The following is a 16,372-nucleotide window of genomic DNA, read 5'->3' as shown; positions in this document are numbered from 1 at the left end:
AAAAGGTTTTCACAGAGACCTTGCTAAATTAAGCTCTTTGAGGAGTGTGAAGTCTTTATTCATCCTGGCGGGTGTTCAATTAATGTGGACTGAACAGTCACAGATATTTCCTAGGTATATATCATGTTAGACTGCGGGTGGAGGGTGGGGAGGTGACAGAGGATGTGTGATGTAAACAGTAATCAAAGATCTTGATTTCACAGTGCGGCAGAGTAAAAATTGTCTTTGAAGACAGGCAGATATGAGTTCAAAACCTTAACTCTTACGTAACCCATAAGAGCCACTGTGGCTGTGTGATCTTGAGCAAGGCTCTAATCTCTCTGGATCTGAGCTGCCTTTATTTATAACAGTGAGATGTACTGTCTCCCCCCCCCCCAACACAAGTAGGTAAGGATGACGTGAGATAGCAGATGTATGCAACAGGTGTGGAGCAGATCAGAGCAGACACTCCTGCATAGCGCATGATCCCTTTGGCCACCCAGGAGGTCACTGCAGCTCCCTGCATGTGGGTGTTCTCTGGTTGTGAGCATGCTCAGCCCATGCATAGGACAAGGTGGAAGTGCTAGGGAGTCAAGTCCAGCAGTAACCTTCAACCAGGTAGGGGCTCCACTTGCTCTCACTCCTCAGTGTAATAATTATGAGGGGTGTTTCACAGTCTCTAAGAAGACCCCCCAGTGGGACTGAGCCCTGGTAGCCTGCTGCATTAAATTGTTCGTGAACACATCCGTTCTGTCTTCCCCACTCCTGTCTCACTACCCCAAGCTTCCTGGGAGCACTTCCCAAATAAGCCACTTACTCCCAAACTGCTTACTTCTTGACACAAAGGGCCACCCCAAGTAAGACAGAAGATTAATTAAAGCTACTGTTGTGGTTTTCAAAGGGCTTGGATGTGGGTAATTAATACAGAGAAATATAAAATACTGTAGGAGAAAAAGAGATTTTTACCATCTGACATCATCTGGGAAGGCTTCAGAAAGGAGATTATAGGCAACATCTGATCTGAATGGTAAAGGATATGAAGGATTTGTACATGAGAGGAGGGCCCAGGGAAAGGAATTCCAGGGGAGGGAACAGAGTTTTGTGTCCACTTTTCCAAGGATTCTGACAAAAGCTATGTGTGAGTCAGGTGGGCAGACAAGTCAGGTGGGTCCGTGTGTCAGCCTCATCTGGACACGGAACCTCCTGGCTGGCGTGGTCCTGGTACTTTGGCCTTGTGCTCAGCATGCTTTCAGGCGATACTTATCAGTGCACATGATACAGGGCTGGTGCTTTCTTTCTGCCCCTGAAATGTGACCCTTTAACCTCCTATCTTTGCCGAGCCATTTGTCACAGTCTATGAAATCCCCATCAAACACTCTGCCCAGTTGTCCACCGAGCATCCCATGGGTCTCGGGTCTTCCAAAGGCATCAGTGAGGTTTTCTGCTCAGTATTTCTCAGGCCCCTTTGGGGATTATCAGCTAGCTCCTCTGCTTGGACCTCATAGAACTCAATGGGGCTGTGACCCCCGAGTTTGAGACATTATTAGGCTTGTGCTTATTTCACTTATCTGATGATCCTTCATCATTTGAGTGAGTGCATGAGAAGTGTCTCAGCCTATCCAGAGAGCACACAGATCCAGGCTGTCCTGCTAGAAATGGAGGAGGCGGAAAAGAGGAACAATGTCATGGTGCCCAAGACAAGTCTTTGCTGCCTATTGACCGTTGTTCATTGGTTAACAAGCCTTTTTCATCAGGGATTTTGTTCAGATAAAATCTTATGGAAGCAGCAATCACACAGGGAAAAGCTGACTACCCCTTGATGAAGAGAGGGTGGTTGGAGAAAGTTCTGCCAGCCAAGATCTCCCTCAGAGGGGTATGGTAAGAAACCATTGCTAGAGTGGGTAAGAAGAGGGAAGTGGAAGGAGAAAGGTGATGATTATATGTACCCTTGGCCTTCTGTAGCCTCATAGTATCTGGTAAACCATTTGGGACTCCCAGATGACTTCAGTTCTGCTGTGCTAGAGAGACAGGTCTCTTGGTTTCTACCCTGAAGCAGTAAGAGCCAAGAGACCAATGGCTTATGTAATAGGGATTAAAACTCTGAAGAGGTGAAAAATATGCCTCTCAGTCTTAGCATCTTTGCTCTTATCTTTCAGAGGTTCCAAAAACAGAACAGACTTTTGAAGAGCGCCTGATACTCAAAGCTTTCTTGCTAAAGTTTGTCAATGCCTACTCGCCTATCTTCTATGTGGCCTTTTTCAAGGGGCGGTGAGTATAATGGTGTCACACGTGGTGACTTGTCACTAAGACAGGGGTCCCTGCTAGAGTCAGCTTGTCCCTGCTGCCCATTCACATCCTCAGTCCTATTCCCCACTTCTGTCCCCACCTTGTCATTCCTGAAGCAATGGCATTCGCACCACATCATTTTGGATTAGAATCTTCAGATTCAGGTAACCAGGGAAACTGCAGGGATTTGACCCTGGGCCCCAGAGGGTGAGTCTTAGAATAATCTAGACATCCCAACTTTGAGGATGACGTAGGAGGAAATTTCAGGTCTGGTGAGTGATTTGGAAGTCTTTCAATGCATTTCTGACACTAGCTACCCTGAGTTAGCACATACTTCACCAAGTAAGGGCATGATCTTCCACGAGACTGCTCACTCCGAACACTAGCTGCAGGCCCTGGGGTTCCTATGCCACTCGTGATTGGTACCCACTGGCTATGACCACTAACTCCTCAGGTTTGATAATTCTCTAGAATGACTCACAGAACTCAGGAATGTGCTGCACTTAAAATTACAGTTTTACGATAGAAAGGGGGTACAAATCCAAACCAGCAAATGGGAGAGGCACATAGGGTGAGATTTAGGAAGGTCTTAAACAGAAGCTTCCGTGTCCTCAAGATGGATCAGTTTCCTGGCACGTTGATGTGTACCACCAACCATGAAGCTCATCCAAGCCTCAGTGGCCAGAATTTGTAAGGTTGCAGTACGTAGGTAGGTATGATTGGTTAGATCATTCACCATGTGACTGAGCTCAACCTCCAGTCCTCCTTCTCTCCCTGAGGTCAGGCTGCTATTACATGGATCAAAGGTTCAACCCTCTAATCACATAGTTGGTTTTTCTGGCACAGCCTCCCCCATCCTGAGTGATCTCATTAGCATAAATTTAGGTATAGTCCCAAGAGGCCACCATGAATAACAAAGAGACTCCAACCAGGAAATTCTAAGGATGTAGAGGCTTTCCCAAGAATCAACAACAAAGGCCAGTCAGATTCTTTTTTTTTTTTTTTTTTTTTTTTAATCTTTTTTTCAACATTTTTTATTTTATTTTTGGGACAGAGAGAGACAGAGCATGAACGGGGGAGGGTCAGAGAGAGAGGGAGACACAGAATCAGAAACAGGCTCCAGGCTCCAAGCCATCAGCCCAGAGCCCGACGCGGGGCTCGAACTCGCGGACCGCGAGATCGTGACCTGGCTGAAGTCGGACGCTTAACCGACTGCGCCACCCAGGCGCCCCCAGATTCTTTATTATATAGACTGTCTGGATGTAAAATTACTTCTGATGAATACTTTTCATGATTAGATCACTTGGCTACCTATAAGGAGATTTCCCAGTAATGATTAACTGTCAGGAAGCTTTCCTATCACTAAAATCTCATCAAGCAGTCATTGATAGCAAGAACCGTTCTTGTACATATTTGATAGTTTCTTATAAATGTTTTTTGACCAAAACCACAGCGTCCTTCCTGGGATCTCTGCTCTTGACTCTTATGAAATTATAGTAGTAGAGAGACTGTCTGTATTAATGGGAATATACTCCACTGGTGCTTTGTCTCTAGATTTAATATCCATAGCAAATTTTATACATGGAAATTCCAGGCCAAAAAATAGGGTCCCAACCCTTAGGTAAATTTGTGGCATATTGAAAAAGATGGTCTTGTCAACAGCACACTGCAGTAAATGCCATAAGAGAAGTGTTAAGAAAGTGATGGGGAAATATGTAATTGTGAACAGAGACAGTAAGAAGACTTCACAGAGAAGGAAAGATTTGAGCTGAGCCTTAAATAGATGGGTAGGATTTCAACAGGTGGATGAGGGGCTGACATTACAAGTGAAAAGGAATCTTCTCATTACCTGTCTGGTTCCATGATTGGCTTTTACCTCTCTGCTTCACCCCCACCTGCCCCATCGTCTTGTTCCCCAGTAAAATAGACCCTACTTGGAAGAAGCATGAGGCAGGCTGCTTCCATTCCTTCAGATGCTTTCAGTTAGGAGTCTGGATTTTTCTTTTCGGACCCCAGGAATCTGTACTTGCAACTTTGGCCTGTCTCCTCCTTCATTTCCTGGGAAATCAAAAGCTCTCACCAAGGAGCTGCAATCAGAACTCAATTCTTGGCACTAGTTGGGGGAAGAAGGTGCACAGAAAGTACACTTAGATATCATGCAAACCATGTGGTGTTTAGGCTCAGAGATTGTCACACATGCACACCCACACATGTGACCTTCCCAGCCCCACACCAGCTCCAGCCTCAGCCCCTATTCCCTGGAACCCTGGGTAGTACAGGTGAGGGCCCTAAGTGATTTAGCCCCTACTTTCAAAGAGGACACCAGGTGGTGGCTGTTCCACTCTGAAGGCCATGCCTACAAGCAACCCTGCCTTTCTCCTTCCCTAACTCTCCCATGCTTGTGGATTTCAGGTTCGTGGGCAGACCTGGAAGCTACGTTTATGTATTTGATGGCTACCGCATGGAAGAGGCAAGTATAGCCACCAGTGATCCATGGCTGGCTGGTTGTTTGTAGGTGCCCCCCTGGCCTCAGCCTTACCCTTACCCCGTTTTGCACGCTTTACTTTTTGCCCTTGCTTCTCTGAGCTCCCCTTGGTCTTAACCACATCTACTGTTATCTTCTCTTCTGGGCAGTGTGCTCCGGGAGGCTGCCTTATGGAGCTCTGCATTCAGCTCAGCATCATCATGTTGGGGAAGCAGCTGATCCAGAATAACATCTTTGAGATTGGAGTCCCGTATGTAATGAATTTTTCTTATCTCCTCACTTGCCACCAGGGCCTAGCCCAGCAGGGCCAGACTTTCAGCAGGATGCTCCCTGCCTCCTCCCCTCAGAGAGCCTGGTTATTTACTCCTCTGCCCACTTGCCAATAGTTTTCCCCATGAGGCAGGGCCCCTCCCACGAGGCTTGTCTACCCATCTGATTGGGGAGGTTTGAGGCTCTGAAAGATTAAGCACTTGCTTAAGTAATGTAATGACTAAGTGGCAGAGCCAGGACTCAGGTATCTCGGACCTCAAAGTGTAAAATATTTTTAATGCTCGCTGTCCTCCCACTGAATAAGTAATGTAGACTTTCATTATGGTGGGTAGAAATGGATACGAAAGGGGGAAATACTACGTAATACTTTAGACACATGTGGTCTTGGAGGAGGGAAGGGTGCAGAGCTGGTGAAGCTCAGGCTGGATTTGCATGTGGATCTTTTCTCTCCTCCCACATGGTTTTATACAGATTTCACAGAAGGACTTCTTTCCCTTAAGTGTTGCATTGAGATCGACTTGAAAATAAACACAGACTTGTAGGCACTAGATCTAAAAGGAAAGAAAATGCAGTAAGTGAAAATCTACCTTCAGGTCAAAGAAAAATGTAACCCCTCCCCCCTCCCCTGACTGCCGTTGCCACCACCACTACCACCACCACCACCACCACACATTTCTATTGCTTTTTGGTGTTCTCATACCATTACTTAGGCTGAATGCTTAGGGTGCTTTTCTGTCCTCACACTGACACAATCTCAGATGGCTCTTGGGTGTGTGTTTTTCTGGTATGAGGACTGGCAAGAATGTTGGTGTCTGGACATCTTGTTTCACCTCCCTGCTGCAGCCAGCCTCTGGTCACCAGTCCGGAAATCATCAATTTTGAGAAACCCAGCCCTCTGAAACTGTGCCCCATCCCCAGCTTTCTGGTTGACAGTCATTTGGTGATAGTCAAGCAAAGCTGGTAAGACACATGGTCACTGTTCCCTAGGAGCTTACCATCTCAGAGAGAGACTACATTTGTTGTGGAGAAACATCCAGAAAATATACAGACCAAGAAAAGATGTACCAAAGCCACATCTGGCTCCTTTGAAGCCAAGGGACCAGCCCCTCCACTGCTGCTACAAAGGAAAGTGTCCATTCTCCTTCAGACATCTGGAAAAGACACCTGTCCTTCCAGTGTATCATTATTCTGCTGTGGATGGAATTGTATACAGCTTGCAGGCATGAGATTTATTTATGCCTGGACATCTGCTCTACTACTTAGCCCATTTACTCTGGACCAGAGGCCTTTTATAGATAGAAGAGAGGCAAGAGCTCAGGCATATGTTTGGACAGTGTATTGGCATGTCCCCCACCCATCTACTTCATAACAGATGAAGTTAACACATGGCTGTTTGCCTCAAAGGCTAAATTTTCTTGTTTATGCTTGATATGTGTTTAATATGCCACACTTTAATTAATTGATGGAAATTGTACAGTGACTCATGAAGCTGGGGACAAATCACTTCTCTAAGTCTTGCTGTCCTCATCTCCTGATGAAAATAATGGCATTAGAATCATCTCCAAGGTGTTCTCATTTCAGCTGTGACATTCTGTGACCATGTCCTCTACTCAACAAAACTGGGCACTGCTGCTTCCAAATACAAGTTACTTCTGTTTCAAAAGATTGTTCCTCATTTCAGTTTCTAGGTTGCTAAAGGACACATACAATTTAACTGTGTAGTTAATTATAATATATATGTGAACTACATAAGATATATAGTTAATTATAATAATAAGTATGTAATTAATCCCTGAGGATGTAGAGCAGAAATCCTTCTACCAAGCCCTGGAGTCTTCTGTCTCCAAAGTTCTTGTAATTTTACAGGTTGTATTTTGAGTTCAGTTACATGAAATCACTATGATGGTGATTTTTGGATTTTCCCCTCCTTGCTCAGAACCCACTCTCAATAAATTAGACCCCATCCAATCCAGAGTTTAAGCACCTGGAAATATCCTTATATGAATGACACAGTTGAGAAACATGAAATAAGCAAGAAAATAAAAAGGAGTCTTTCCAAGTCAAAAGAGATATGACAGTTGACCTGACAGGAAGAAGAGGTATAAATGATAAGAATAAGACCCATTGGTCTTGAATTCTTTGGAGGGGGTAGCACATTTCAGTAAGACAGAGATTGTCCAACAGATCTGGGTTTAAATTGAGCCATTGTAGTATACTCACTTTGTGACCTTGTTAAAGTTATTCTAGAAAGATTTTCATAAGCCTGGCTTATGTACAAATAAAGGTTGGATAAATGCTCAGCTATCTCGAAAACAGAGCATATGAAATCCGAGAAAGGAAGAACCGTTCTTAGGGGCTCCAGGCAGCCAAGGTGTTACTGAATGTCATTAGCTTTATGTTTGTAAGTGACGCTTTGTGACTGTTGCAAGCCCAAGAGTGAGATTAAAAAGATCAAGTCAGGAGCACTGTTTTTCTCTTCTGTTCAGGGCCTGATGGCCTTTGAGTCATGTACCTTCAGAGCCTACATCAAATTCTTTCCCCAAGGGAGGTAAATATTAGTCTTAGATACCCGATTTGATTTTTAAAAACAGAAGCAAGGCTGAGGAGTTAGGTAGGTGATTATACTAGTTAAGAATATTTGGGGTAAAAAAACATGAGATTATACAATTAGAAGATGTTTATCATCTACTTCTGGAAGTAGTTTTCTAAGATTCTTCCAAAGAAAGTTTTAAAATATTAAGAGACTATCTAAGTGACCTTTATCAGTAAGCCAGGTAGTCAGTTACCTCTCTCCCTGAGGGTGAAGGATGCAACATTCTTAGTAGATTCTGTGTGTGTGTGTGTGTGTGTGTGTGTGTGTGTCTTACAAACATACCATAACCACAATTTTAATGCCTTTGAGAATTGTATACTCTAGTAGGCTTCTTGTAGAACACCGTGTCCAATCTTCGGTGATTTGTGAACTAACCTTTAAGTTTTTTTCTCCATAACTACCTAAGTGACTGTTGCATATTAATTTCCTCTAAAGCAACTCATGTTTTATTTAAATTCATTACATTTCTGAAAATGGAACATGAACACTATCAGCTACTGTGAACAGCAAATCACAGTAGAAAGAAATACAGTCAGAAGTAAACATTATTAAATAACCAATGACATTAGCTTAAGATCCGCATTCTCTTTGTTCTAAAGGAAGCTGCACGGGCACTGGGGAGTTGTTAAAGACATGCCAGCAGCAGACTGGGGTTTTCTCCTTAACCGCCATCAGAGGGGCTGAACAGGAGCAGGAAATGAGCTGAACGGGAGCATCTAATGAGATGAGGGCCAAGTGTAAGGACCTCCAAAGGTGTCAAATGAACTGCTGTTGGAATGTGACTGTTGCTTGGGAAACGTTGCTTTAGAGCAATATTATCACTTCTTAATCCCACAGGCTTCCACAAGGCTGGCACAGATACTAGGCATGTCCATGGTTACTGTACAGCTGCCCTTTGGGACCTGGATAAGCTCCACCAACTCTCTCAGACTCTCCTTTGCTGCCCCTAAATCTGGCAGGTGTCCCAGACAGGGCCGTGCAGAAGCCCAGCTCCCTCCAGGCACCTTCCACCAGACGGCAGCAGTCCCACCTTGGCTAGGCCTGATTCAGAGACCCTGGGGATGGAAACACAAAGTGCTTCAAAGGGAGGCCATAAAACTGGGGGCACTAGGCTCTTTAAAGGCAGCTCTGTGACTAATTGAGGACATGATAATAAATAAAACTGGGTTGCGTGATCTGGCCTTGAACTATCCCCACTTAGCAACCCCAGGCTCCTGGGGCCTGACACAGATGTAACAGATGCTTTCCAGAGAGGAACTGGATGGTTTTAAACATTACAGGCCCCAGAACAATGCTCATCGGCAGCTCCATCTGAGATGACTTCAGACATGGTGGGCGGTATGGCAGAATCTGATCTTGTGCTATTTATTACCTGAGTCCCCTATCGGGGGTTTCTGTTCCCTCACTGCTGCCCCCCACACCCTGCCTTTCCCATATGTGTTTGTGCAATATAGACTTTTGGTATGAATCAGATGGTGCCCCTAAAACGTGCCACCCCACATCCTAACTTCTCACTATAATTTTCTCTCAAACTTAGTTCCAGTCTTCCTTGAAGGAAAGTTGGAAATGAGCCTTTTATCATTCAGAAAGATGGGCGTTTTTTTTTTTTTTTTTTTTTAATAAAAGGTAAAATGCCTACCTTTCCCAAATGCCAGATTCTTTCCTGGGCAAAGTCTGAGAGCAAATAGATCAATACTTCCACTAGCAAAATGTCCCCCCATCCCTATTCTTACTAAAAACACCAGATCACATCCCCAAATAGTTGTAGTGTACCCTGGACACAGCCAGTAAGATTCTATAAACTTTATGCTTTTTTTTTTTCAGTAAATGTGATAAATATTACATTTCAAGACATAAAACAGTCTCTCTTTAAAGCCATCACAGGCAAAGGAGGTCTGTGTTCTCAAAGACAGTGGAATCTGGCCATGAATCAGAAGTTTAAGGAACAAATTTGAACCTTGTCAGGTGTCAGGGAGAGGAATCATAGCTCAGAGGTTGCTGTGTTCATCTTGTTTGGCTCATTTAGTGCTTAGTCCTGCCTTCTTTAATGACGCTTGAGGCATACGGAGCTGCCTAGGCCCCAGATTCCTGCAGTGGGAAGGCCTAAGGTGTGACAGACAATCACCATGGTCTTGGGATGAGCCCATGGGGCACAAGCAAAGGAAAGGCTCCAAGCCTTCCAGACAGTTTCTCGGACCTGCCATTAAAAAGGGATGGAAAAATAGCAGAGCAGATGAAAAGGACAAGGGGGTAACATCAAAGGAGTTATTTTAACGAGTGAGTGCATCGTACAGCCGGGATCGTAATCTGAAGTTTTCCAAACAGCCCATCTGTATGGTATACAATTTGCAGGATTCCTGTTAAATCCTATTCTTGAGGGACCTTCTTTATTAATTTTTTTAATGGTCACTGAGATCTCCAGAAGGGCAGCTTCTGGGAAGGAAGGGTTCATAAGAATTACTTGTGGGTTGTTTTTCCCCTCATCGTCTTCGACGTGCCCACAGTGTATTACACAGTGACTACAGTGTCATTCCTGAAGCTCCCCTTCTGCCCTTCCCTTCTTTGCTACATGGTCTAGCAGTTGGCCTTCTGTTCCTGTGACTTCTGCTTTCCTGCCCTTGGAAAGCTCCTCTCCCTCTCCCCATCCCTGGACTGTTGGTATTCCTTCCCTGTGCTCCATCCACAGGTGGGGCTCATTGCTATGGTTTTGGTTGCTCTCTCCAGGATGATTCTCATTATTGTTAGCTTCCACCCAAATCTGTTTTCAGGGCTCTAGACCCATGTATAAAATGCTTACTAGACATCCCTACTTACTTGTCCTGTGGGATCCTCTGCCTTGACACGCCTGCCTCCCCCTCATCAAAAGGGCCTCTTCTCTAGTGTTCCTTGTCGCAGCAAACTGTGCCACCATCCACACGCAAGCCTGAAGACCCCAAAATGGTCCTTGGTTCCTCTCTTTCCCACGTACAGGTCACCACAGCTTCTTAAGTCTGCTTCCTGAGCCTGTCTCAGTCTGCCTCCTCCTTCTCATGTCCACTGCAATTACCCTGGACTCTGCTGCCATAATCTGTCAGCTGGGCCACTGCCTAATATGGCTAACTTTCCATGCCATAGACTTGTGCTGCCTTCTTGCTCTTCTCTTTCCTCACTTTTCCTCTCCTACTCCATGCACCGAGCATGTGGAACTCCATTCAGTCCCTTCTCTGAGCTGTTCTCATATTTGCCTTTGGCCGCTGCACAGATGATCTCCTCTGCCTAGAACACATCTTCACCCATCATGCCACTCTCCCTTTCCTATGCTTCTGCCATCTTTTATCATTTAGTTGGTTTATGCATCTCTTCCTTGGGGAAAACATCCCCTGCTTCAGGTCAGGTTAGTTTTCTTTGTTTTATTTTGTCATAATTACCTAAATTTCTCCCTTCATGATACTTACTACACATTATTGGCAGTACTTAAGTGTCCATTTTCCCAGCTATATGGCCTCATTTAATACATCAGATGTCTTGTTTTTTCTTGGAGACCATCCTCTGGGAATCTTCATTCTCCTGTTCAAACCAAAACTGTTCACTGAACCTTCTATATAGCTGTGAATCCCAGTTAGATCTAGCACTTCCTTTTTCTGTAATTTCTTGTTTGCTGGATTCCATTGTTACCTTTCTTGTTTTATATCATTGGTTGGTGAAATTCATTCTCCAGGAACTTCACAAGAGTGGATGCATAGATATCTTTTTAGAAACCTTGTTTTTAAAGGCATGTTTTACATTTTTTCTTCTGCCTTTGCACTTGATGTATACTTTGGCTAGGTATAAAATCCCTTGCTAAAAATCATTTGCCTTCTCAATATTAATAAATTTCCCTGGGGCTTTCTAATGTCAAGGACTGATGTTGAGAATTCTAATATCTTTTTGTTCCAAATAATTTTTAGAGAATCTGTTTGTCTCTCTAGTCATGGAAGCTTTTAGAATCATGTTCATTGTTCCTAGAGTTGTGAAATCTCATGGTGATGGGCTTTGGTGGAAGTCCTTTTTTTCATCATTATGCTGAGTAGGTCCTTCCAATCAGAAAATGCATATCTTTCAGCTCTGGACATTTTCTTATATTTCTTTATGCTTTCCTCGCCATTTTCTCTGTCTTCTCTTTCTGATTAAATGTTGGAGTTGCTTATTTTTTCTTTCCTATTGTATATTTATTTTCTTTTCTATTTTTTCTTTCCTATTGTCTTATCTTTTCTTTCCTATTGTCTATTTCTTTTCTATTTTTTTCTATGAGTTTATTGATTTTTTTACTTCCGATCATTTTATTGGACTCATTTCAGATCTGTAATTTCCCCAGTTCATTTTTTCCTCTGAATAAACTTCTTAATCCTGCTGATTAATTAATAAACTTCTTAATCCTCCTGTGGGAGAAGTGGTAGTCAGTCACCTGGGCAATATGGTTGGGCAGAGACACTAGGGTCTACTCTTCCTCCTTAAGCAGTGCCTTGACCAATCACTATTGCCTGCCTTTAGCAGTACCTAGTGCCTAAAACTTCTGAACCTTTTTGAGATTCCAGCATGAGAGGGCTTGCTTTTTTTTCTGCTGCTTTTCACTGCAGGCACTTGGTGTTCAGCCATCACAGCTTTGCTAACCCCTTTATCCACTGTCTGTCTTCTAAGATATTTATTAACATCTCTTATACACTGCTGTATTCATGACTGTTTTCTTTAACCTTGTGGTTTTGTTCATTCTAAAATTCATTCACTATCATTTTAGTCGCGTTTCAGAAAAGAGATATATACATGTGCTCCATTTTCCATATTTAATTAAAACCACTGATTATTCTTTACTAAAAATTTGGCCACCTTTTCTGATTACTGCTCTCTGGAGGAAAAGTCTCAATTTTAGTTCTGATTCCAGACCGTCCCTTCCTCCATCCTTCCCTCCTTCTCTTTTTTTTCTTTTTCTTTTTTTCTCTCTTTCATTTTTTTTTTCTTCACTTCTCCTTTTGCCCTGACCTACAGACAGGGTCTCAGCCAGTCCAAACTATTTGGCTTCAGAATCTTTAGGCTTCACCTAGATTTTTCTCAATTTCTTATTATCACAGAATTCTTGCTTGCTCTTTTATTATGAAATACTGTATTTTACTGTGGCTTCTGTGGATCTCAACTCATTCTTTAAATCCTTCTGTGATGGTGATGGTGATAATGATGACGGTGATGACAGGGACAAGGATAAATATATTTATTGAGCTCTTAGCATGTACCAAGCCCTAAGCTAAGCATGTTACAGAGATTATCTCCTTAACTGACCCTATGGGGTAGCTGATATTTATTTTCTCATAGATAAGAAATTAAATCTTACGGAGTTTTAATAGCTTGACCAAGAAAATATAGCTGGTGAGTTGTGAAACTGGGTTTTAAACAATTATTTTCTGACATCAAAGATCAGACTTCTACCCACTACACTACACTACTATACTACATCTTCTTGATGACAAATGGTAGTAGACAAGACACTGATCAAAACATTGTTTTAAACCATTAGATTTCCACTAACTGTGAGAAGCACTTTCTAACAATGGAATGCTATACCTAATGATATGAGAATGTTCTTCTGGAAACACAGGGGTTAAATCATCTTGTGTAGGGAATGGGGGGAATTCCTGCATTGAATGGAGCATGGACTTCAAAATCCCTTTAACTTTTCAAGTCTATGATTCTAACTGTTCTGCTATTAATTTTCCTCCCAACTATCTCCTAGAAACTTTCTCTTAGATTGATTAGCAGAATTGGCACCTTGTTCCTTTACCTAATTTCATTCCCTATGATTGTGCATTAATGGGAAGTATGAAAAGACCATATCCTCAGGCATATTTTAGCATTTAATATTAAAAATAAAAATATTAATGGGGCGCCTGGGTGGCGCAGTTGGTTAAGCGTCCGACTTCAGCCAGGTCACGATCTCGCAGTCCGTGAGTTCGAGCCCCGTGTCGGGCTCTGGGCTGATGGCTCGGAGCCTGGAGCCTGTTTCCGATTCTGTGTCTCCCTCTCTCTCTGCCCCTCCCCCGTTCATGCTCTGTCTCTCTCTGTCCCAAAAATAAATAAACGTTGAAAAAAAAATAAAAATAAAATAAAATAAAATAAAAATATTAATTACCTATTGAATGCTTACTATGTCCAGATATTATGCTAAGGATCATATAGACATTGTTTCACTCAATTCTCATCCAAGCACTGAGAGGCTGGGCCATTATTATCTTGGTTGACTTAGTCTCCTTGGGCTTCCATAACAAAATATCATAGACTGGGTGGCATAAACAACAGGAATTCATTTCTCACAGTTCTGGATGCTGGAAAGTCGAAGATCAAGAATTGGTAGAGTTTGGTTTCTAATGAGGGCCCTCTTCTTGGCTTGCAATAACCATCTTCTTACTGTGTCCTTCCTCACATGGTGGAGAGAGAAAGATCACTGTCTCTTCCTTTTCTTATAAAGCTACCAGTCCTATTGGATTAATACCCCAGATTTATGACCTCACTTAATCTTAATTACCTACTAAAAGCCCTGTAGTCAAATGCAGGCACATCTGGGATTAGTGCTTCAACAGGTGAATCTTGGGGGACTCACTTCAACCCATAAGAGTAGTTGACAACATTTAGTTTGGATTTAATGAAAAATATGGTACTGTTTATGTTATTAAGACCTGAAAATGTTTGAGCTTGGAGGAAAGCATCTTTCTAGTACTTTCTGGGCATCCTCTCTTCCCCATGAAGAGGGTGGATAGATCACCTGTTAGACAATAGGATGATCTCAGCATTTGGCAAGAAGGGCCAACTCTTTTGCTGCTCATCAAACAGTAGGAAGAATTCAGTTTCTTTGGTTTTGAAGAAACCTGAACCTTTTTGGGGGGAACCTTTCCTTATCCTGTTGAAAAACCCCAGGTTGTCTTTAAGAGAAAAGTAGTCTTTTTAGTGTCCTTCTGTGTGTCCTTGGAGCAGAGATAACTGAAGTGTCAAAAAGCCTTAGTTTTTCTCCTCCTTCTGTCTGTATAACTAACTCTGTCTTCCAAAGGCTTTTAGTGACTGGTCCATTTCTTTTCCAGGAAACTAAAGAAACTATTTCGGAAGCTGAAAGATGAGACAGAACCTGGAGAAACTGACTCTGCCCACTCAAAGCATCCAGAGCAGTGGGACCTAGACTACAGCTTGGAGCCATACACCGGACTGACTCCAGAGTACATGGAGATGAGTAAGATCCTATTATCTTTCCTTTTACTGGGGGCAGGTTCACACAAGGGGTCTGCAAAAAGGGCTAGGGAAGAGGGTAGGGAAATGACTGGGGCAGTCTCTGCTTCCTCCTGGGCTTCATGGCTACACAGTGTCACCTTCAGTGCCACATGGAAGTTGAGGGAGGGTAGGGCAAAAGGAGTCCTGGAATGAGAACCGAGAGCAACTCTGTCACCACCTTGACACTAGGGTAATATCCTTTTCTTCTTGGGCTTCCTCTCCTCCTCTATGATATGAGAAGTTTGGTCTCAGGTATTTTGCCATGGTTTCTGGCATTGATAAAGCTGAAAAGGAAATAGTGAAGTCTGAAATTTAAGAATAGATTGTCATTAGGAAGAGTAAGGACACATAGCATCTTTAACGTGGAGAATATAGAAGAGTCCCCTACTCCACTCAAGTGGGGCTGGGTAACATGTCAGATTTTCTCTTAAAAAGTTGGGATGTTTTGTGTAGGGGATGAGAGGTATATTTCCAGTGAGAGAGCCTCTCCTTGTTCTTGGATAAGGCTTGAAAGTAGGAGTGCGGGTAGTACAGGCTGGTAGAACACAGTCATTTCAGATGTGGTTTGGAAGCCATGAAATCTCCATGATAAATGTCCCAACTTAGATAAGCTGCCTTCAGACTCTTGGTTTCTTGTGAATAATCCTGACCTTTCATTGGGGTAGATATTTGAGAAGCCTCTTCATAAGATTTGAAACTAATGAATTAAAAACATAGGACCAAGAGGTCAGCCATATCATCTAAACATTTATTCAATCCAGAATGTATATGGAGAAACATCAGTGGGACCCATCAGAAGAATCACTTGGAACTTTGTCATTGGACCTGTCATTGTGTTTGCATAATGGCTCCTGCCTCCTTTGGTTAATCACTCGCAATAGGGGGGTCACAGATACCTTTTTGTGCACTGGGTCCCTTGCTTGTTATTTCTAGTGGATATTTCTCCTCTTCTGTTTATAAGAATGTGTGTATGTATGTTAAGGGTAGAGGGATGGACAGGGTCTAGATTAGATGGCCATAAAATGTCTGTTCTAGTTCTGAGGTATCTAAAATTCCAGGAAAAAATTTGTACTTTATAATCTAAACAAACTTATCAGGAGAGAAACAGTTATATCTGCTTTGGGAGCTATAGGGTAGGAAAATATCAAGATACAGTTTATGGAAATATGTAGCTCCCGTATGCTTTTTCCTTTATCTAAGTACTATCTCTGATCCCTCTCCAGCACTGAGCCAGGTTTTTACACAGAGGTGATCACTCATACTCCAGATGCCACTCAATGTCTGCCATCCTATTGGACAGAAATTGCTGCCAGAGCTGAGGCTTCCATTTGGGAAGGGGCTTACATTAAATATGGCTCCCAACCCCCACCCTCCAACATTACTCCCCTACCCCACCACCCAGCTATCCATGTAGGTCTTCCTGGCCTGTCTACCTGTCTGTCTAGATAGCTGGCTCTTTCAAAGGTTCCTCTTTTGAATCCTTAAGAGCAGAGACA

At 43.0% G+C, this 16,372-nt stretch overlaps 1 protein-coding gene across 4 annotated transcripts in view; it reads left to right on the top strand.

The window, feature by feature from the left end:
- The window catches only part of ANO2 (anoctamin 2), a 339,542-nt gene that overhangs the window by 292,989 nt on the left and 30,181 nt on the right, over positions 1-16,372 (top strand). For all 4 annotated transcript variants that reach the window (XM_043564318.1, XM_043564316.1, XM_043564317.1 and 1 more), the window contains 4 exons: positions 2,136-2,247; positions 4,678-4,735; positions 4,900-5,000; positions 14,693-14,838. In XM_043564318.1, the coding sequence (XP_043420253.1) occupies positions 2,136-2,247; positions 4,678-4,735; positions 4,900-5,000; positions 14,693-14,838 (417 nt within the window). The remainder of the gene's footprint in view (positions 1-2,135; positions 2,248-4,677; positions 4,736-4,899; positions 5,001-14,692; positions 14,839-16,372) is intronic.

The sequence above is a fragment of the Prionailurus bengalensis genome, chromosome B4 (assembly GCF_016509475.1).
Source record: "Prionailurus bengalensis isolate Pbe53 chromosome B4, Fcat_Pben_1.1_paternal_pri, whole genome shotgun sequence".
Lineage (NCBI taxonomy): Eukaryota > Metazoa > Chordata > Mammalia > Carnivora > Felidae > Prionailurus > Prionailurus bengalensis.
The sequence above is the reverse complement of the archived record's forward strand: the minus strand, read 5'-3'. Positions and strand labels throughout refer to the sequence as shown.